Below are 23,070 nucleotides of genomic sequence, written 5' to 3' on the forward strand. Positions count from 1 at the left end.
AAACAAAACAGTATATGCATTCTCTTCATGTTCTAAAATAGCTTCTTTCAAATGTTATTCAAATAGATTTCAATAGCCTTTTTTACTAGATTTACACAAAACGCAACTAAGTCCTACAGAACATCCTGTGACAAGGAAAACACAGGAAGTCCAAAATGAAGCTGATTTTTCTTCCTGGCTCTAAAAATAGGAAGAGCATTCTGAGGACCAGCAGTCACTTCATGTATTTACAAAGTGTATTAAAAACCATTCAGAGAAGCCTGATGTAAAATGTTAGATGAAAGGTCCATTAGTATCCTAAGGAGCTGCTGTAGGAAAACAGGCCAGATATCGAGGAYATGGCATGGGTTAGATTGCTTCTGAATCTTATTTAGTCATATGCAATTTACTGATGAAGACCAAAAACAAACAGAAGAACCCAGCACAGGATATTATATTCACAAACACCACAAATACTTCTTACTTCAGATTCTTTTAGCAAATTAAGGGTTAGACCCAAATCAGGTTTTTGAGATATTGCCTATTTCTTTATTCCAGGAACCATTCATATTCTTTGGTAATGTTATCTGTTACAAAGCACCTGCCTCCAGGCAGCACACTCTCTTCTTCAAGTCAAAGAAGGCAGATCATGCAACTGTCCTGAGGCCAGTGGGCTGTGCTGGCAGAACTGAGCTCTGGTAGTTAGCTGGTGTGTCCTCRTTTCAATGTACTTCTGTCTTGCAGAATGCCACTGCTAATTTTGGAGCCGCTTTTCAGCACAGACTTCTCAGTATCTCTGATCCATCAATTTAAATAGACTAGTACAGAAAAATCTAAGTCAGGTTACAGTAAACTGCAGCTTTGCAATGAAGCCTTATTTTTTAAGGTGCTTCTGAGTTGAGAACTCTTGAATGTAAGGAAGAGTAGCCTTCAAGTGCATACAATTTCCCTTATCAGTGGAGATTCAATATGCACCAATATCCTTTTAATTAATTCATTTATTTGGTGGGACATTTATGCAGTTTTTCTTCTTGAAGTTCTGTGCAATATTCAAATTAAGCCTTCTTTTCTTACAATAAAAAGGGAATAATTGGCATTCTATGACTCGGATAATCCTTGAATTCTCGTAAGTAGGTGCAGTGTTTATCCTTTGCCCAGATTGTCATCTGAATGAAGCAAAGCAAGGTGAACAGCCCCACTGAAAAAAAGGGAAAAAAAGATACAATCCATTATCAGAATAAAAACATGCTCTTGCTGCTGACATCATTTCAGTTTGAAGTACCAAAACATTACTCACCTGGAACACACTGAGTCATGATAGTGAAACTGATCCAGGTCCCCACCTGTTTTGGCCAAGGAAATTTAAAATATTTCTGGTGACAGCATTTGCATTTATCTCTCTATTGATCAAAATAACCTTGTCCTAGTATAGGTAAATAAAAAAACCAAGTCAGCCAGATCAATTTCTACTGTTAATAACCTTTAGCCAAAAAGGTGAACAGTGCCTTATTATCACAAACAAAACTTTCATATTTGCTTCCATAGRTATTACAATGACAAAATTTTAAGGTTTAAAATAGTGTATTTTCTGTTTCTCTGCCTAATTTGTATTCATCAGACTTCCATCAGTGTTAGGAATGGTAACTTTCTGTGGTCTAAGGCCCAGTGCTGTTTGCAATAACATCTCTGATCACTGAATTTAAAAGCTGACACTGTCCCCCCGTGCAAGAATGACTGTTACATGAGTTGCACTGACTTTATCTGCTTTTGAACTCAGTCAGGAGTTTAGCTCCTGATTAAGGAACACGAAATGATAAACTGATTCAAGCTTCTAAAGCAGTCACCACCAAAATAAGTGACTGTGTAACTCAAGAAAATGGGGAAGAAGACCTCAGCTTATTTTCTTTATCACAGTATCTTCTATTTGTCTGACAACTATCTTCCTGCCTGCTGTGATATTTCTGGGCTCTTATAAATCCACCAGACACCTCCACCCTTTATTGCAAGAGATGTTCAGTGGCAATCTCCCTGTTCCTGGCTGCAGAATTTGCTCTGCTTTCCAGTGTATCTGTCTTGTCTAGCAGTGGCCTAGAGACAGGGCTGTCTGCATAAGGTTAATCCCATCAGTGTTGCATCAAGGGAGGGGAGAAGAGCAGACAAATTCCTGTCCACAATCTGATTTCATGGGGTTTAGGGAAGGAGGGGAAATGTACAGAGCTGAATTGTTTCAGAGGTTTCTYCCATGTTTAAAATTCCAAAAGTAACAAAAATATATTCAGCAAAACTTAAATCTGAACATCTGGTTTGAAAATACATACCTCATATGTATAGTTAGGGCAAGATACAAAGAAAAACAGCCATGTGAAAGGATTCTTTGTTGGATATGGGATCTTACGGGTTTTGGATCCTATAGATTAGAAAACAAATCACAAAATATTCACACTCCTAAACACATTGTATCCTGTAAAGACAACCCAACTTTGTCTACTCCTCTGTCTCATGACTGTGAGAGGGACAAACAGGATGTGGGAAGACAGCATGTCCTCTGGACTCACTAGAAGGAATAGGATAACTGTGAGGAAACCTTCTMTTGCTCATCAAAACATAGCTTGTACCAGCCCTGTTTCCTTTTGCACTGGCAGTATAACCAATGTAACTGCTCCCCCAGTACAACCCAGYCCAAAACAATAAAGATTACAGTAAGGTAAGAAGTGCTGTTCAACAGTCCGATGTTGGATTTCTTGCACTGCCTGATTTCCCTTAGAAGCCAATCTTTACAGGGCTGAGCAACCTGTGCTCCCACAAAGTCAGCTCATGGGCACCAACACCCCCCAGCCCAGGATCAGCTCTTTCCTGAAGCAGAGTAACTGAGGAAGTAATGAATGACTGCACGAAAGGGAAAAATMATGATGCAGTTTTTACCATTTCTCCGGAGGTCACTGAGTGCAACGTGAATGGAAAAATTTCCAGCTTCACACAGCTGCAAGAAAAAGTATGACAGAGTTTAAAATGTTCTTTCCTTCTATYTGTTTTTCTTCTCTTTGTTATTTCCTGGGGTCCTTTAAAAAAATAAGAAAAGGAACATAATCTATCATAAACATAATAAATGTCATTAACCAAGACTGCTGACAGGATGACACATCTTCATTCAAACATGAGTCCATAATATACTCTGTTATATATTTATTATATTTTTCAGAAATCTGCACTCCAAAAGATCAAATTTACTACTTACATAATCCCCTTGAAAGCTAAATAAACCACAGGGGATAGAAGTAATTTCGGGAGATACTTGCTTTATCTTTTGATCATTCTTATCTTATGTCTTTAAAAATGTCCAAAATTTTATTTGCATAGTTTTGGTTTCTCAAAAGTTATTAAAATCCCAAGGAAGATACAGTTTCATCTCTTAAGTAAATTTTCTTCTCTAGAGTATAATTGATAGGAATCATGAAATATAATTGACCCAGCTTCCTTCACTGGTTTTAAAGAATGCTTCCCCAATCAATTATGAAGAATGTGTATTGAAATGACCCATTTATATGATTATGGACAGTCTCCAGTGTCTCCAATACATAACTATTAAATAACTAGTGGTCAGAGCTCCTCAGTTTTATTCCCAGCTCTGTGCTTTCAGTTATGGAGTCTCTTATAAAATGTGATGAGATTATGACCACACAGTATTTTTGTACTGGGAAGCTGCTTTGAGCTCCTGCAGTCACTGATGATTAGTTTGTCAAAGCAAGTGAACAGCTGATGTTCTAAATAAGTTACAGCTACACARGAAAAATCTTTATACGGAGGTACATCTTTATTGGCTACAGTAACACTGCTTCTACATGTATGAAACGTTCCYAGGAATTGTGAGAATGAACAGTGACTGAAGAATTTAGATTTGTAAGGAAAGCTGTAAWAAAGTTCTGAAGGTCAGCAACACTAAACTCTATGAGTGGAAATTATCAGCAACATACTTTCTTAGCTGGCTAGTTCTCTGAGATTTATGGTCTGTTGTGATTCTTAACACTCAATAAACAGTTCACAAAACAAACTCACTGGCTTTTAAACACAGTGTCGCCAACTGGTTGTTCCAGTTTTCTTTTAAAGATTATGAGAGTTCATCCCAGCAGATAAACATCCTAGTCTTGGAACAGATACTGAATCAAAATATTCCTTTGTGTGCAAAATCACATTAAAAACTGACAGATTTATCTGCTCTGCATGCAAGTGGTCAGCTTTAGTAGTATGTCCCAAATGTTCAAGTGCTAAGTATCTGCTTATCTTACTCACTCCACCAGTCGTATGACAGAAGAAATAAAGCAGGATATTTTAGCATTTTATAGAAAGATCAAGAAACCTACCAGAAACATGATCACAGCAAAATTTATCTGTTTTTTCCCATAAGCTATTAAAAGAAGAAGTTTACATGTGATTAGTACTAGTACATGAAGTATGTACATAAATACTGAAATCATTGAGGGTCGTTGTGCTACTTACAAGGAGGAGTGTAAAGAGGGTGATTGATGTAATATGCAAGCCAAGCTGCAAATCCCCAGTAATATAAGCAGTTCTGAAAAACAGGCAATTTTTCTTTGTTTTAGTACAATGTTTTAGGCCAAATATTCACCACAAGGACTGTTGATAACAATGAATTGGGATAAGCATTTAACTTTCTGATACTACAGCAAAAAAATGGCAGTACTAAGTGTGGTAGGTAGGAGCAGATAACAGGAAATAACAGAAAAGAAGTAGTGCTCATAGAGTTTAGATTTCCTCTAAAATATCTTGGAGCTGTTAAGTTTATAAACAGTTTTAGAAAGTATGATCATATGATTGAAAACAAATTTATCTTGTCTGGCAAGCCATTGGGCAAAGTTGAAGTGCACACAGATTGTATGTTACAGAGACACTTGTTTTGCTGACCCCTGAGACTGTAAGGCCAGATTTGGGCACTGCCCTCTCTTCTCTGCTTATTATTTTGCACTGCCCAATCTCCTGTCCTCTTCTCCTTCATCACATCAGTTKTATTTCTTTTCCCTGCTTTAACTTTTCCTGGCTAATGCTTTCCTCTGCATGTTCACTGTGATTCCTTTAATTTGTCCCTTTTGCTGCTGTCCTTGTGTTTCCACTCTCTAAACTYTGATAACATAGCTGTCCCTACTGGCTGTAATGACTCATTCCTGCCCAATATTAGTGTTTTTTTATAGGCTTTATAAATGAAAAAGGACAATCTTTATCTCTTGTTTGGTTTCCTTGGCCCTGCCTCCCATGGGCTTTTTTCTGACACTCACTGTTGCTTTGGTATCTTGTTGACAGGTTATTGTCTCACTCCTTATTGGGAGGGAGGCCCTTTCTTGGCCCCTTCCTCTCCTTGCTCTCTGCTCTAACCTTTGGGTGCCTTTCTCTTGCAGACAGTGTTTAACTCCCATCAACAATTCATAAGCTCACCTCTCATCAGTTGAGTCTTCTTTTACCAAACCTAGTGCCTCAGTTTTTAATGTTTTAGGGTATGTTTGTTTATCACCTCGACCACAACTGAGCTCTTTATCTTCTTTTCTGTTCTTTCCTTTGCCTTATCTTTCCTTGCATCCTATTTTCAATTTTGAGTGAAACCCTGATCCTCTTACTCTTTCTGGTAGTCTTTCTTTTTCTTGGCCTTCCAAATAGGTTCCTATACATTGGAAATTTCTAGGTGTTTCAGCTTTCTCCTTCACAGCTTCCTTTCCTGCTCAGGCAGGCAAAAATCCCATCCAAGGCTGCATTTTTTAGTGTCCTGACTGGTTTCACGGTTTTTTTTTTCCTTTGAATTTTGCAGTCTTTTCCCCCTGTATACACCAGAACTGCATTTCTAGCAAAAATACCCTGGAAAAGTGATTACCTCAGCATCTCCAACCTGCACTAGCTGACTGCAGTGTCTGATGGTGCATTTTTTTGAAAATGCTGGTGCCCCCTCATCTGCCACAAACAGTTGTATCCAACATTCAGTTGCATTTCCCTCTTTCTACTCAGAGTCAATTGAACCACTGAAGTTCCCAGACACCTCAAACAAAATGCACACATTTTTGGGTATGCTGTAATACAAGCACATAAGTATGTCATTGCTCTGAGGTTATGAAAGAGAAAACTGATGAGAAAAAGCAAATGATTAACCAGTAATTATAAAACAGGTGGGACAAGTGAGCAGGAAAGTTAAATAATTTCCCTGTGATTACTTCATTTTCCCCCAGGAAATGGGTGAAACACGAAGAGCRATTCCAGTAAGAAACAATATAGGTAGTGTCCTATCCATAAACTACAGCTTCCTCCCTAACACTAGCTTYAACCAGCACTTCCAATTTACTAACTGCTGTACCAACTTAGGTGGAAACAGTTTCTTGTAATCTTGGAATGGCATCTTAGAAAAACCTTTTCCTGTCTTCAGGGCTTGGCACAGGATGGAACATATGGCAATGGATTTCAGTAAAGTAAAATTAAATAAATTAATTATGATGGCTCAGTCCCCAATGGTACATGTTGTAATTAAACTTAACAAGTACTATTCAGCCAAAGAACATGATTTACTGCAAGAGTATTCCTCAGTTAAAAGAAAAGGAGCTTTAAGATGAGTGGGGTCTACCACCACTAAGGACCTTAGCAGTAATGTACATGTCCAGCTGCCACTCGAATCCTTATTGCCCATACAAAAGCCTCCAGTGAGGTTCAGATAGGAACATGCAGATGCCCTAAACTCCCTTGAAAGAAAGAAAGACAGTGTTTCTGGGAATCTGGAATAATAAAGCTTTACAACAATCTCTTATAATGTTGCAGGTTAAGTTCAGATATTGCAGGGATCCCAAAAACAAATTATTCCTAAATTCCCAAACGTATGGTAAAGATTTTTGTCTATTTCAATTGATAATCCCTATTTCTTCATGTCCTGCCTATGTTTATTCATGACTAGCATGTACCCTTCTGTTTGTCTTGTTATATTGTCTTCTGGTTTAGATGGTATTTATTTACATTTAATGTTTTCTTTCCTCCAGATGTTTTTCTACAAAGTGATGATATCCCTTCTTTTTATTCACMAACATGTTCATGGGTAAAGAAAGACCATGTAAAACCAATCATGAGACTAATCTTAGAGGAATTCTACTGGTACAACCCTAGTATTAAAGGTCTGACAGATCCTTTCCTGGCACAAACATAATTATCTTTCTTTCAATTAGTTCCTTTATCATCATGTCATTTTTGTATTACTCCCTATCTTATTCATTCTAAGGGAGTTGTTTACCAGGTCCAGATAAATCAGGTATTCTACCTTTCCAATGCCTAGAATAATCATGTATGGGCATTATTTTTTCCTATTTCCATTCAGGAAAAAAGGATGAAAATCACATCTTTCATCAGTTCCCATCTCAGATTTCTTCTTATTGAGACTGAAGTGTCTCCARTACAGATAACATCCCACTGCACTTAGGAAATAAGCTATTTATGTCTGCTGTGTATGTGATCAAATACTGAAGATAAGAAGCTCTGTCTACCACTTGTATGTGATGGAAAAAAACGGGAAAAGGATGTGATATTTTTTTGCACTAACACAATTTTGGAGTAACACCACCAAGGTCAATGAAATTMCAAAAGCAAACCAAACCCAAGCATTGCTAAGCAAGTAGAGTAAGAACTGTGAGCAACTTTACAGAGGACAGCAAATGCCACCAACCTGTGAAGATGGAAAAGAGCAAGTGATCAGAATGACTGGTACAAATGTCAATTTTAGCAAGAACAATTTTTATGGTCTGAAAGCAACAAGTAGTTGTCAGAGATGGCAGTGAGAAAAAGAATTATCACACTGATTTTTTTTTCAAGGTAAAGTTGCTCATTTATCTGCTGTTTAGCATGCATTAGCCACTGTTGTGTCAAGAACAAGAGATCTGCAAACCTTTTAGCAATGCTTGCTGCAGCAAGCACAATAAATTTCTAGGGAGGATTCTTTTGGAAAGCCACTGCTCCACCACAAACCCTTCTCTTATTTTGAAAGCATGAAGCTAACACCAGTAGGACCAGAGCCACTGGACAGCTGTAGGGAGTCAGCCACAAGGTAGAGCTTCAGCTGCTACAAGTGTCACTGCCATAGCACAAATTACAAGAGACTATCTAGATACCAAATGTTAAAATTACCAAATCTCTTTCCCGCTGATAATATCTTGTGTTCCTTAGTATAAGGCTACATTTGACTTCTATTTGCACTCCGTTGCAAATATTTTGAAAATAACTACAGCCTATGCATAATCATGCAGTCACTGCATGGTTCTCAGAGATCTAGGAAATGGGGTATGCATAACAACAGCCACCCTGTGCCACAGCAGCATTGGGGACATGAAGGAATGCTCCTGTGGAGAAAAATTTGAGAAAATGCAGAACAACTAAGCTGCTTTGCACTGGATCAAAGGTAAATTAACAGTTCCTTAACAATGAAGATAATTTTYGGGGCAAAGTAGATACAGAATAATTACAACTTTGTTACCAAAAAAAAATCTGTTTTTAAAAAAATGCAGCCCTCCCACCATTGTGCCTGCCTGTGCTACTTTTAAAATTAACTTGTTACTAAAACCTTCACACCCAAGGATCAAGCTGAGTGAAAAGGAAGGGTATGTTGAAGGTTTAAAATTTTAAAGAGTAATGAGATTACTATAATGTTAGTAACGGTATGACAGCATGTGGGTTATACAATAGTGACATTAAGAAATCTTCTGAAAGAACTGCAGCTTTATGGGTGAGATTTRCTGCACATTGCTACAACAGCCACACAAAAAAAGTCTGTGGTGCAGAGGCAGAGCATAGGCTGGCTTGGCTGGGTTTGTAAAGGCAGCTATGGATAGATTCTGACACAATTTACCTTCACAATATTCCTCAGTGGCATAGTCCCACGGGAGAACCGATGAACAAATACTGTTTCAATCAACCTTTTGATGTAGTGGAAAGAGTGGCAGATGCATGCCAAGCTAGAAACAGCAAGACAAAAGCATTTAAGAGTGCTTAAAAAAAMCAGGTGTGGCAACACATTTGGACTAAGACTACAAGAAATACTGCTCARGCCTGCAAAAGGACTTACTTAACTACTGGGTGCGGATTTGATGTAAACCTCTCATCCAGTCCATAGACAAAAGTGATGCGGAAATAAAACAGAAAATAGATGAACAATGGGCCTGTATATTCTATCAAAAATACCTGCAAAAAGAGAGAAAATAATTAGACAGCTGAATCGATGATTTTGCTTGGTTTCTTTGTGATAACTAATGCAGTGGGGTAAACACCTCCACAGATCCAGGATGGCACTAAGAGAGGCGGGGTGGCTTGGGCTATGAAAGTGGTAGACATGCACGTAAATATTTTGCAATGATTTGCCTCAGTTGCATTCAAATAGCCATTGCCAGTGCAGCAGACACAGTATGAAAAGATAATAATGGCAGCCCRGAGTTCATGACAAATATGCATGCATGTTACATTTATGCAGCTCTCACCCTTCTCTCGCATTCAAAAACTGTTGCTTTATTTTGCTTTAAAATGAAATTTGGTGAATAATTTGTCTTGAAAAACATGAGTTGTGCTTCTACTGAATGAATTTTGTTTAAACAGGAAACACATCTTGTAAGTTTAACAGTGACCTCATCTGTGTGAACGGTTAACACAGCAGTTGTCCTGGGAAACAATAATTTAATTCTATGTTCAAACAGGTTTTAATTTAAATACTAGGAGGAAAATAAAAGGAAAGAAAAAAGAGAGGAAACCAAAGATTCCTCTATATCTATTCCTTAGATATTCTCTAACTTGATTTTATTTCAGATAGGTGTGTATTTCTTAGGAACATTGCTTTAAATTGAACTCATGATTAACAGCTGAATTTTCCACACTTCTRTGAGGAAGGTAGGCCTATACCTCACTTATGGAGAAAGAAGGGAAATTGATTGTACTTTTGTCACAAAAAAAATCAACAAAACAAACAAACAAAAAAAACAAACCGAAACAATCCCTGCTCTGTAATGTGTTTAGTGTTCTTTTGATACTCAGAGAAGTTGGGTTATTGACTTCTGTTACAATCAGCATTTTCTCTGGTGAAGATCAGGTGTGCTTGTAGATGAAAAGTTCAACTTTTTGATTTGAAAATACTGAAGTATTTCTTGGCTTGTATTTGAATGAAATAGCTTGAAGGGCAGGGAGAGCAGATTGTAAAAGATAGATTATGAAATGACAGAAGCCTGCTGTTACTCTGCACTATGATATTATGGTGTTTATTAAGGCACATGTGTATTGAAGTCCACACTGCCATTAGACATTTTTGCCTGTCTTCCTGTTTTTTTATATTGTATAATAGCAGCTTAATTTATCAGCATTGCATCCAAAGTAATGATGTGAAGACTCAGTCTTGCAGAACATTTGACTTCCTTTTAATTTTACCTGCTATTAAGATTGTCTTTGCTATTTGTAATCAAAAAAGATTTTATTAATGTCTCATAGATAATAAATGGCAAATATGCCTTTCAATTAAGAGGTAATTCTCCCTTGATGTTGTGCTGTTTATTGGAACTTGTGTAATATTGTGCAGCAAGGAACTTTTAGAGAGCTGGAAGGGTCATTGGTCCCCTCACTGCAGAAACAGCAGTGCTGTGTTGCCTGCCAAGTGAGTTGTGATAAAATTTGCATTTGAGCTAAGACAGTAAATATGCAAGGTCTTTGTGGATGGCTGCTAACATTGCAGCAATTATCAGCTGTCATTAGCCTGTCACTGGCATCCTGGGACAGTCACATGCAGACAGCAACTAATCTTACTTTTATGCATTTTCTTGCTGAAGTCACTTCAAGTACTGACATGTGAAGTTGCTCGCATGCCTCTTTGCAGGACAAACTCATAGGAGTATAATCCTAATTTTGTCAGGAGTTACACAGGTCCCATGAAGCAGATTGCCAAAGGCATTTACACACCCAGTTCCTAATGATTTTGCAGTAGACATCCATTTGACAATCTGCATCTTAGTTCTGTAGAGCCAGCCTACCCTGCAGCMGGTTTTCCACTGCAGCTCTCCCAGGGAACAAAATAGGCATTCAAACTGTTACTGCTTTCCCTGATTAAATGAACTGAAGCAATGAGGATTCATTGCCTGCATCCACCATCAGAGCAGACATCATGCAGAAATATTGGAGAGAGACAAAAAGTGATGTAAGGATTAACTGTGGAAAACTAGCCATTAGAAGGCTCAGACTTGAAGTAGAGCTCACCGTAGTCCATCCTATCTGTGGCCCTAAATCTTTAAAGTATAAGGTAGCAGTTGTGCCAACAGGGAGGTGCTGCAGGATTTCTTCATCCCTCAGGGACTTTCCTTCTGAGAAGGAAAGAAGTAATTACATCTTAGTGAAATTCAAGTCAACTTTGGTAGCATACTAGCTTTATAAGGTGTTTTAACCAATGTACAAGACACCTTGATGTGATGCATGTTTATTGGAATCTCAATAAACACACTAGGACTATTTATACTTAATTCTTAATTATCCCTCTTATCACATATAAGCCTGGATCCTCTATTCACACCAAAACAGTTAAAAGAATTCTCAATCCTGTGTGCCTGCCTGGTCTAGCAGACTTGCTTCATCACTGCAAGCAGTGGAATTTGTTGATGGGTCACTGCCCTTTACCAYAGTTCACTGGCCTCTAGTCAGCTGCACCTCTCTCTCTCTCCTCTCTCTTCCACTGTTCTCATTGCTTATCATCAGACAAACAGAAGATAGGATAAACTGTTATTGGAAAACTCTCCTATAGAAATTTTCATTGCCTTTTTTTTTACCAAATAGCCAGCTAGGTGATACCACAGAACCTGAGATTTTAATGGCTAGATTTGGAGAAATCTCCAGAAGGCCAGCATTTGCTCATGGCAAGTCTCACTATGTAAGTTCATGGAGGAATCTGACACGGGAGACCTTCAAAGAAGGATATAAAATGCATCTATTTTCTATGGATAGATTTTACAGATCTGCAAATCTTCAGCCACACATTTTTAAGGGACTATTTACATAAGATTAGACAAAGAAAGTGAAGGAAGAACATGTTATATTTTAACTAGGATGAATTAACAGAGTTTGGCAATTCTGTGCACACAGGCCATGTACTAAGAAGCTTCTAGTAGCAATACTGACAACTGTATTAATGAAGTCAGCCAGCTGTCATCAGCTTCGTCAGCAATTGCTGCATCCATGGCAATGTGTTCTGCATTAGCTTCCCTCAAAAGAACTGGTAATTCCTGCCTGAGAGCACAGGATTATGTGAATGGATAGCTCAAACTCAGAGCCCTTTTTGGTACTCCATCATCATGGGCATCATTCCACTACAGCTAAGGGAAGTTAATACCAGGATCCTGTGCTGCACTGGAGAGTAACAGTGCTCAGCAGTTAGAAAGCACATTGGAACAATGTGCAAACTCCTGAGTTAATTACCAAGCACCAGGGTGGAACTGTGTTTACTTCCAAGGAATTAGATTTGCTCTGGACACTTCAGCTTTCATAGTGCTAATTAACATAGCTGGAAACTGATTCTTAAGTGCTAATACCCTTAAGTACACCTTTCATGCCAAGGCCCTGCCCTGARTTTAGTTATGCCAGACCTTACAAGTACTTACTTGGATCAAGTTTTATTGACTGCCTTGCTGGATACCACCGAGGATCTGTAAGACCATACAGAATTGTGTGATATAAATGTTTGGTTTAGGTCTTCCACTACTATAACGAATGCAATACAACAAGATAAGCTTTAGTTAAAGGTATTTATGAATATCTATTCAACACTAATATAGGTGATAATTTATGGGACAGAAAAAAATACTAATATTATCAGGATAGAATAAAATAATTTTTATGAAATCCCACTGTGATCACATTCATGTCCAGGTGATCAGCATTATGTATATGTATATCATATAATTCAAATTATGTAATTTTTTCSTATTTATGATATTCTGATGTGATGCAAGCTACTGCAAAAGTTATACTCACATAATTTATGGAACATCAGTCTGATTTCTCTAATYGTAGCACTTGGTTCCACCTAGGCAACAAAAATATTATATACATAAGATGCATATTTTGAAAGACAGSTACTATATGTAAGACTATTAAGTCAAATAGAAAAATTTACTTAGAAAATTTAACTATTTCTTACTGATGTCTAGCCTTGGTGTGAAGAATTCAAAGTACTGACAGGAAAAAGGCAGCACAATTTCTGACACCTGTTTCAGAGGCAGCTTCTCTAGCAGTGATCAAGAGTTACTACTACAGCAGTGACAATTTGATGGCTTCTCAGTAACACACAACTGGCACCCTCTTAGTAAAGGATCTGAAGTTGTCCTTTTTGCCCAAAAGCTCCTTCTGGAAAAGGGTTGAAGTACACTGTAGTCATCATGAAGTTTTCAAGTGGCAAAGGAAATGCCAGGAGATGAAATACGCTGCATAAACATTACATTTAGTAAAGAAAAGTTAGTAATTCCTAAGAAAAGTCTTTTAAACAGATTTTAAAAAGATTTTAAAAGCCTTTTAAACAGATTTTTGTTTTACCTTATCTAGGAAGCATAGCTGTTTCTTTGTCTCCCAATCAAGGATTTCCACCTGAGAGGGCACAAAAAAAAAAATAATTAACGATTATTGGCTAAATAATGTATAAACTCTTAATTGATTCTCAAATTCATAATCGTCGCTCAGAGTGAGACATTATTTTTCTCTGATCTGTGAATTGTGTTAAAAACCTTTCTGATGTTCTCAAGAGACAGCTTTAATCACAGTCAGGTTCCAAAAGCACTCAACTTGGAAAAAAAAAAGTCAAATGAATTGTCTTCCTGGATATATTTGATAGCAGGAGTAGCTAAGTTTTTGGGGTATTTTCTTATGTTAGAGCAAGAGGAACAAGGAAGGGATAGAGAAGTTTCAAGGAATCACTAAGGAACAATACTTTTATGATCCATAAAATTAGAAAGACAATTTGAGAAAAAACTGAAATGTGTTTATATATGTAAATATATATGCATGTAAGCAAATATTCTGAGTACATACAGCTTAATGATTAATGTATATTGCTCCCAGAATATTTTAATTGTAAGGAGGGTGGAAAATATTGGCGGACTTAATGAACCAATGCAGCTGAATATCTGGGCTTTACAAACGCTTAAGCATCTGCTATAGGAATTCTTGGTGTTACTCTTGCCTCTTAGATCACCTGTTTTATTAACTCCACATTAGCATTCCAAGCAATGGTTTAGCTACAGCTCTGAAAATTTMTTTCCATGATCTAATGGCACTTTTGCAAAATGTTATTATTTTGATCAACAGCCAAGCAGAGAAATTTTTCAAGCTTTTCAGAAATTTCAAAGCCCAGTTGCAGCAGTCTTTCTAAACCTCATTGCAGTTGTTAGGGCAATCTAGCATTAATTATGTTTGATATTAACTGACTGAGAGAATAGATTAACATTAGACTTTAAATATGATTCCTCACTAAAAATAGGAGTCACAGTCCAGTATCTTTCTCAGAGGGTTGCTTTGAAGAGATCGCTTGCTTAGAGTATCCTATTTCCTTGTTTCGCTCATCCCAAAAGGTTCTTTTTCTATTAGCACAGCAATGGGGTGCTTCAGCTCCAGCCACACCTATCAAATCTGACTTCCACAAGGTTTACTAATGCCATGATATTTTCTACCTGTGCATTGTAAGCTCTAACTGGAACATCAATGGAGGTAAGCACTGTTCCTCCTTTGTGATATATAAGATGTGATGGATTGTTAGGATATGTTTTCCCATGACTTTTTTTTTGTATTTGAAATAACATAAGTCTCAAATTTTCATGTCTGTTTGTGTGAAATCTCCATGGGAAAGCAAATGAGGTGGATCCCTTTCCCAGAAGATTATTCTTGAAATACACCATTCTGACACTTGCAGTCCACAGGACAGGTACAAGGCAGGGAGTGGGGCTGTACACCAWTTTTTGTCCTTTTTGATGCCAAGGTGCTACAAAGACTATTGAAACCTTTGGTGTATCTCAGAGCTCCTTGTCAATGAATACCATTGAGCTGCCCTACAGACTGCACCAGTGCCTACATTTTTAGCAGTGTCCTTCCCATTCCATACCCAATCCAAATACTTTTTTTTTTTTTTATCAGAATCCCCCAGAGGCAGTTTTACTCTATGGCCTTCAGTGGCTGTATTAGGGAGATCTTCTCCAGGTCAATTACAGGGTGGTTTAAATATCTTTCTGCCACCTATGGTATTTTAGTTGGCTTATTGTTATTATGCACAAGGCCAGACTGAAAGTTACAGAGTTTTTCTTTTGCTCTGTGGTTTTTATGGGGGTGGCTATACAGAAATTTCTGTAAGCCATTGCAATGGGTGTAGAAAACAAACAAATCATCCAAGATGTTATTTACTGTTATTTGGTTCTGTTCCTGAGGATTCTTTCAAATGCCAAACTCGTTCTTGCCGCTACTGGTCCATTTCTGCAAATCCCTGAAGGAAGCCTATAGAGGTGATGGATCCAGACTCTTCTTGGAGATGCACAGAGATAATGGTGAGAGAGAATGTGTCTGGATGCAATATGGGAAAACCCAGATACAAGGAACTTTTTCACAATGAGCTAAACCAAATACTAGAAGTTGCTTAGAGAGGATGTGGAATCTACACCCTTGGAGACATTTAAAACAGGATAGGACAAGACCCATTGCTATTTGATCTGACTGTATCTGTTTTGAGCAGGAGTTGGATTGCRTGACTTCCAGAAGGCTCCGGCAACCTAAATTGCTCAGTGTTTCTTTTTCTTCTTTCTTTTTTCACTTCAAACATTTAATTTACTTTTATTTACTTTCAAGATCTAAGCAAATATCAAACATTCTTTCCCTTTTCAGAAAGATGGATGCCAAAACACAGCTTTAGATGCCACTCCAGCCCATAGCAAATGATGCAACAAGAGAGGGAGAGCAAGGTGACTGTTTCCTCTAATTATCACGCCTCTTAGATTTATTAGAACATCCTCCAGTGTAGATGCTCCCTGCGCAAGGAGCAGAAAAGCCTGATCCAAAACAAGGAATGGTGTCTTTCCTGAACATCCCAGCCAGCCCCATGAAGCAGCGTATCACTGAACACAGTGTTTCCAGCCTTGAGGCGCAGCACCAAGYCAGTTAATGCATTGGTTGGCAACGGTTTTCAGATACCCAGCAATCTGTTCTTGGAACGCCTACTGATGGGTATCATCTCTTTTAAACATAAATTGTTTGGCTCAGAGAACTTTAATTTCATTGTGTTTTCAAAGCATTTAGCACAATAGGACACCAACTGTTGGCCTGCATTAGAGCAGTAAGACTTACAGTCCACTCACTCGGTGAATTTTTAAAGACATTTTAAACTACAGCTTCTCTGAGACAACTTTGAGTATAATCAATAGGCAGATTTGTGCAAGATGTTAAAAACTCTTTACAAATATGTATCTTTGATGCTTAGAAGACAAATTTGTTCTATTACATAAGGATTAAAGATTGATGCTCTCATTAATAAAAGAAAAAAATTTGATTATTAATAGTTAGAACAGGTTGAGGGCAAAGAATAATCAATATACAATATAAGCAGAGAAAAGTACATTTGGCTGCTAAATTTTTATTCAGAAAATACAAAGGTAAAATAAAAGAGGGGAAAGTATTCATAAGGGAGAAACAGCTGAGCAAAGTGTTTTAAAGGAGTTTTTTAAGATGCAGTGTCTCTGTAATAGGATTATAAAAATATAGTCAATTGAATTCAATTGACTGTTGAATTCCTGCAGTTTAAAGCCATATTAAGTGTTAAAGGATCAACAGATCTTCAAAAATGGTGTGATAACTATTATGGAAATACTGACACATTTMTCATGTCTGGGCATCTTAGAAGTTTAATTTGAAACCATTTGTAATCAGCAGATTGAGTAAGCTTGAGTGAGACTTTATAAACCCTGACATAAGCATATATTGTATTGATTTCTTTCAAAATTCCTGACTTAAAAAAAAAATAATTTATTTCACAGTATAGGAACCAAGCAGTCTGAAAAGAGTAATGTAGAATGAATTCTCCCTGAACTGTTAGAATGCTTACATAAATCAGTTTCTTTAAATTTAACCTCAAAGAAACAATCCAGCAGTTGCCACAGTCCTAAGTGAATCTTTCTAAACATTTTTCCCAAGTAATTATTTGTTTTCTCTATCTCTTTTGACTTTTCTGGTAGACTGTGCTATTCCTGAAGGAAGTAAGCATGCCTTAGTGTGATSTCACACGGGGACATATCAAGAACAGCTTTCTTGAAGTGAAGAGTAATGCCAAAGGGAGATTGCCCTAAGTGTACTAGCACTGAAAATTATCTTTGTGCTGCTGCTGCTGTTACAATTGACTCTCAGTCTGAGCCTTCTCTTGCACAGAAAGGTACAAACTGTTGCAGAGGATGACTTTAAGGATCCATCTAGAATTGAATCTTTCTGAAACAGCCAGCAGCAGGTGACTCAGAAAAAGTAGTAAAACGGGAAGAATGTAGAGGGAAAGGGAAGAGACAGACAGTGATTTTTATTCTCCTACCCCACAAGTGCTGCCTATGTATTTAATAACTTATGATCCATTTTTTTTTCCCTCAACTACTTTATCCATTTGCCTTTTAAACCTATGTAAACTGTCCTGAGGCAGGGAGTCTCACATCTTAGCCACATGCTATGTGAGGAATGCCCAAACCAGAACCAAGGCAAATGTTCAACCACAAAGCAAAATTTCATCATCTTAGCTGTAGAGGTGCTGAACCTTATTGTGCAAGTAGTCCAGCTACACATATTTCATGAGACTAGAATCTAATTGCATAATCTCACTGTGTATAAAGATAAGAGTTACTCTGATGCCCATACTCAAAAGGTTTTCTAAAATTAATTTTCACTTCATAGAATTTAGATGTCTAACATTTACAGGTTCACAAGATGTATAYCAGATATTTAAATCTCAGCTTCCTAAGTCCTGCTCTTATGCAAGCCACTGAGCATCAGCGTTTGACCTGTGCTGAAACTCGTACTGCATTTTGATTTCTTCCACCTGTTTCATATTTGTTAGTTAGACATGCTCTCATCTCAATCCCCGAGGACATTGATCCAGTAAGCATCTTTATCCCAAGGTCAGCAAAATGCACAGCATTTAGATTATTTCTGAATGAAACTAAACTGTCAGCAAAGGAGATGATCTCGTTCTTCATGCTTTACATGTAATAGTTAGACACACTGCCAGGAAGTGGAAAAATTGCTTTAGAATGTCCTTTGCCATTCCTCACATCTCTCACAGACAGGCCAAAAAGCACAAGAGGAGAGGACACGAGTGGATTTCAGCGAAAAGGACAGTCTTCTGCCAAAGAGAAATCCTGAATTTCAGTCTCTTTGGGCTCCTTTAATCACTGCTCCCTTCCCAGAATTACAGAATTATAATTCTGTTCAGTATTTCTCTACAGCAGATGCCTTTTGGGATACCACACAGTAAAGAGATAAGAGCTGGAGTAAACTTGGATATCCTCACCAAATTGTCATATCTGATCTTGGACCTGCATGCCTAACCCAAAGACGTGGCAAAACCCAAGTTGTTTTGTGAGCCTGGACCTAAGGATGATAACAGCGCTACAAATGGACTTCAGAAAGACAAATGCATTTATATAATTGACAGGGATAAAATGAGTCAGCATAAGAAGTCAGGAAAGAAAAGGAAAATCTATTCACTTGGGGTGGGAGGCTGATTTATTTTTCAAGAAAGGAAGAGCCATTAGGGCTTTAACAGTTAATTCTGGCTCTTGAAAGTCTATGAAAACTTTCTAGTTTTTACTAGTATGACATCTTTCAGGAGGATACACAAGGTGAAAAAGAACCTGCACCAGTTCATAGTGACTCAGTGTGTATTTACTTACACTGGCTTACACAGAGCTGCATGGTGCCAATTTCCCAGGCATACTGAAAAGTCACATCATTCACTGAGTATCACTGTCACTATGAAGCACACTGGAGTGCCTCCATCTGAGAACCTGAGCCAGCTTTGACTCAACGCTAAGCAGACATCCAGGTTTTTCAGCACCACTGCAAAGCCTTTTCCTTGTGCAAGAGAATATTCACTACCTTGGGGCTCTAGTTTAGGGTGATTATTTTCTGCAACAACAATATTCAGGTAGAAGAGTTGCACAAATTCTTTGTGATATCACAATTTCATCTTTGTATCAGCACTGTGATTTGCATTAGCAAACTTCAGTATTTCTAGTTGCATTAGTACTCTGTCCATAATTTGGTGTAGGGATGTCAAAATGTATATTCAGTGTATGCTTTTTATACAGAATAGAAGAAACTGAAGAGATTTTTTTTGTTTGTTTTTTACCTAGCAGCAACAAGAATGGGTCTGCTGTGTTTTGGTAGGGCAGGAAAACTGGAAACCCTGGCAATTGTAGAGACCTTATACAGACAGGTAAACTCACAAAACTTGTAWTTTTTTTAAAAATATAATTCAAAGAAGCCAATTATTATTTTCTAATGTAAGAATCCTAATTTCAAAAGTAGCCTTCAAATTCTGAATAGTTCCAGGTACTTCCTGCCAATTAATGTTTTGCTATCATATCCTATACAAAATTAAACTTCTCTCTCAAGCTTCATAGAGAAAAATTACTGTATTTTAAGTGAAGCAGCACAACTGTGTGTTTAAATGTTGGTAAATGTGTGTAACAGTGGTGAGAGAAGAGAAAGGGAWAATGTTTTCCCCCATCTTCTCATTTCTTTCTGGGATAATAATCTTTAGTGTTACTTGTAAAAACAGAGCAGATGTCTTCCAACAGCAGGGMAATTTTCAGTTGTCCCTTTAAATGACTTTTCAGATATCTCATATGTGGCCTTGTTTGTCTGGCAATTCTTGGAGGAATACAGAATCTTGTAAGGTTCTGCAGTCCTGCTTTTGGCATTGTTTTTACTTGAGGAGGCTTTAGACAGCATAGCTCTGAGACGGAGAAGCCTTTGTAACAGGAGCTGTGACATCTCAGCCATGCCAGCTCAACAGCAGTCATCATCCCCCTTACATTCAGAAGGTTTTCATCATAGACAGAAGATGTTTAAATGCCAGCAAGGGGGGGGGGACAGTACATTATTGCTTTTAGACTGTACTGCATATGTCAGTTCAATCTATCATCAGGGAGTGGAGATTCCAAAACATTTTTGGGTATCACTGCTCACAAGAGGCACTTAGCATCCAAACCAGTTAAGGAAGCAGAAGTACAACTGTGGCTCTTGTGACACATATTTTCTACAGTATGAATATATTTGTTCAAGAATCTTTCCTCTAGAACACCATACTACTTTCTTTATATGAGATGCTTTTGAAGACCTAAACCTGCCAAGTGAAAAGAAAGAGTATAATTCATTAGTCTAACTTCAAAGCTATGCTAGAGACATTTATATCTGAGCATGTCATCCAGGCATCCCTTGTATGGAAAGGAGGAAAACAGGCACCGAGAGGATAAATGGTATCACAAGCTCTGAAACATGTGTCAAATGGGACAGAAGAGTTGCTCTCTGTGCAACTTAGAGAAATGAGGACTCCTAAAGAACATTACTCTAGATACAAGCCCCTATCTTTGATCCATCTCTGAGTCTTTGGAGTTGAATCTCCTCAAATTATCAGGTGCAGTATCTTCAAGTATACGCATATTTATTTATAGCTGTCCTTGAGAAGCTTCTTCTGAGCTATTAGTGATTACAAAAAATGAGGTGAAAGTAGAAATATACCTATACCTGAAGTAAAGAAGACAGTTTGGTGATTATGAAGTGCTTTGTGATTCTTACCAGGAAGCACCACAGAAGAACAGTAAAGGGTAAATGGTTTATAAATGTATAGGGGAGAGTACAGATTTATACAGTTCCTCAAACAGGGAATGACAAGTTTCTAACAACAGTAGAGATTCTTCCCGTTCTCCCCAGGAACTCTTATAAGAAGTGGGATACTCACCTTCTCTCTTTTGATACCTCAGCTTCGAATGTGTGGTGGGGAAATGGAGCTCAGAATTCAATGTCAATGAATTTTCAACAGAAAGCAAATTGGGRAAAACAKTGCAGAAAGCAACAGCACTGCTCAGTGCTACTTARGCAGTCTTGTCCACATCCTACCCCTGAGACAGCTGGATGAGCTGGGCAAATCTGTTTCCACCCATTATCTCCTATAAAAAGAAAAGGACTAAGACATACAAAGCTGACATGTAAATTCATGAATCATACTGAGTTTGAATTAGTGTTGCTTAAACTTGTTGTTGATTTAGGGCTCAAAAGACCTGGATCCCCTGCTATTGTTCTGTCTAGCGAGATTGAGCAGGTCAGTCAACTTTCATGTGTTTCCCCATCTGCAAAATCAGGTAACAATAACAATGTCTGTGCTTTTGAGGTCTTCTAGTAACTAGTGCTGYTCAGGAGTTCAAATAAGGCTGAGGCGGAAGAGCAAACCTGAAGTGACTGAAGGCATTCAGGAGAGTTACACACACATGCTTGCTCCTGCATTTGGATCTCACAACAGTTTGGTAGAAATCCATGAGGCAGTGAAAAGCTTAGTTGTTTTTCCTAAAAAAACCTGGGAAGTCAACACTGCTGAGGAAAAGGCATGGTGCAGATGCCTATTTCACACCCACAAGAACTATAGGCAGTTTATTTTGCTGAATTGTGAGGTCCAGATGATTTTTATCGCTTTGAAAGTAAAATCTGAAATTTTACATCATGGTAAGTTACTAAAGAAGCAGACACTTTTCAGATGGTTTTGGATACTGTTTGTGTTATAACAACTGCTTTGTTATTTGCACAGAGGGAGGAATTATGTTCCTCCTTCTGTGCTTTTTTTTAGGTAAGTCATAATTGAGAAACCCAAGAATAAGCCTGCAGAAACACATTCAGGATTGCTGTTATTTAGCTTGTACAGACCTGTTTTTGTAATAGATGCTGCTTTTAATATTTTTTGTGTTAGCCAGCCTAACTAATTCTAGCAAAGAGTCGGTGTGGCTGTTTATGTAAGTGGATGAGATGTTACCCTTGACGCTCCCCAGGTGCACGTTACTGTGCGCTTTCTGTAAGCACAAGGAGCTGACTGTACTAAACTCCGCCCGGCTGTTTTTGTCCCCGACGCGAGACCGAGCRCTCCGTGCTAACAGAGGCCCCTCTCCCCTGCCCGCCGGACAGTAGGCACCGCGCCGGGAACCGTCCTCTCGGCCAGGGAACGAACTCCCCCGCCGGCTCCCTGTCGCCAACCTGAGCCAAGCCGAGCCGAGCCGGCCCAGGGCGATGCCGCCCGCGGCCACGCCTGCACCGGGCCGGAAAACTGCGCGGGACGGCGCCCRGCGAGGTGCACGGCGGCAGGTGACGGGGTCCTCCGAGAAGTTGGGGACAGAAGGTGCCGAGAACATTCCTCGCTCTCGCCCTCTCCGTAGGGCTGGGACGCGCTGCCAGACCCAGCGCAGGCTGCCCGCGGGCTGCCCTAAACAGGATCCGCGAGAAGACCAGAGCCATTGATCCGGTGCYTCCGCGGACCGGCAAGAGCTCGCCGGGAAGCGCGGGGATTCCCCCCGCCTTGCTCGCCGGGAACACGTCTGAGGAACACCGGGGACGCGGGGATGAGGAATGACGAGGGAAACGTGCCCGGGGAAGGAGAACACGGCGCGGGCGGCAGCCTCTTTTGCCCCCTCGCCCCAACAACACCCCCGGGGAGCAGCGGCTCCGGCGGCGGTCACTTCCCTTGGTAGACCCGGGAGCGGATGGCTCCGGCTCCCCGGTGCTTCAATGCAGATGGAGGGGGAAGCGAGAGGAACCCGCCGGAATCCCGGGCAGCCCGGTCCGCCGGAGGCAGGATGCTGCGAGACCCGGCCCGGGCTCGCTTCGCCCCTTGTCCGCCCCCCGCCCCCGGCGCCGCCCGCACCCACCTCGAAGAATCCGGCTCTGCCGCCCATTCTGCGGGCACCCGCCGCGCCCGCGCCGCCCCCGCCGCCCGCGGCACCTTCCGCGGGGCCCCTCGCTGCGGCCAATCAGGCGGCGCCCGGACCCCCCGCCCCGCCC

General features: G+C 39.3%; 1 protein-coding gene across 5 annotated transcripts; it reads right to left on the minus strand.

Moving 5' to 3' along the window:
* Positions 1–15: 15 nt before the first annotated feature.
* TECR (trans-2,3-enoyl-CoA reductase) lies at positions 16–23,031 on the minus strand. Of its 5 annotated transcripts, XM_057373683.1 has the most exons (14): positions 22,938–23,031; positions 20,990–21,197; positions 13,552–13,602; positions 12,994–13,045; positions 12,621–12,665; positions 11,230–11,333; positions 9,068–9,183; positions 8,852–8,957; positions 4,474–4,546; positions 4,338–4,381; positions 2,902–2,959; positions 2,298–2,386; positions 1,277–1,322; positions 16–1,177 (listed from the first exon to the last, which is right to left on the minus strand). In XM_057373683.1, the coding sequence occupies exons 4-14, from the start codon at positions 13,007–13,009 to the stop codon at positions 1,050–1,052; spliced, it is 825 nt and encodes a 274-aa protein (XP_057229666.1). In that variant the 5' UTR covers positions 13,010–13,045; positions 13,552–13,602; positions 20,990–21,197; positions 22,938–23,031; the 3' UTR covers positions 16–1,049. The 5 variants fall into 5 exon arrangements, 4 of the variants coding, with proteins under 4 accessions (XP_057229666.1, XP_057229645.1, XP_057229675.1 ...); XM_057373662.1 differs by lacking the exon at positions 20,990–21,197; XM_057373672.1 differs by lacking the exon at positions 20,990–21,197 and having other exon boundaries at positions 1,115–1,177; positions 1,277–1,402.
* Positions 23,032–23,070: the final 39 nt, after the last annotated feature.

The sequence above is a fragment of the Malurus melanocephalus genome, unplaced genomic scaffold (assembly GCF_030028575.1).
Source record: "Malurus melanocephalus ecotype Western Australia unplaced genomic scaffold, MMel_1.1 scaffold_8, whole genome shotgun sequence".
Lineage (NCBI taxonomy): Eukaryota > Metazoa > Chordata > Aves > Passeriformes > Maluridae > Malurus > Malurus melanocephalus.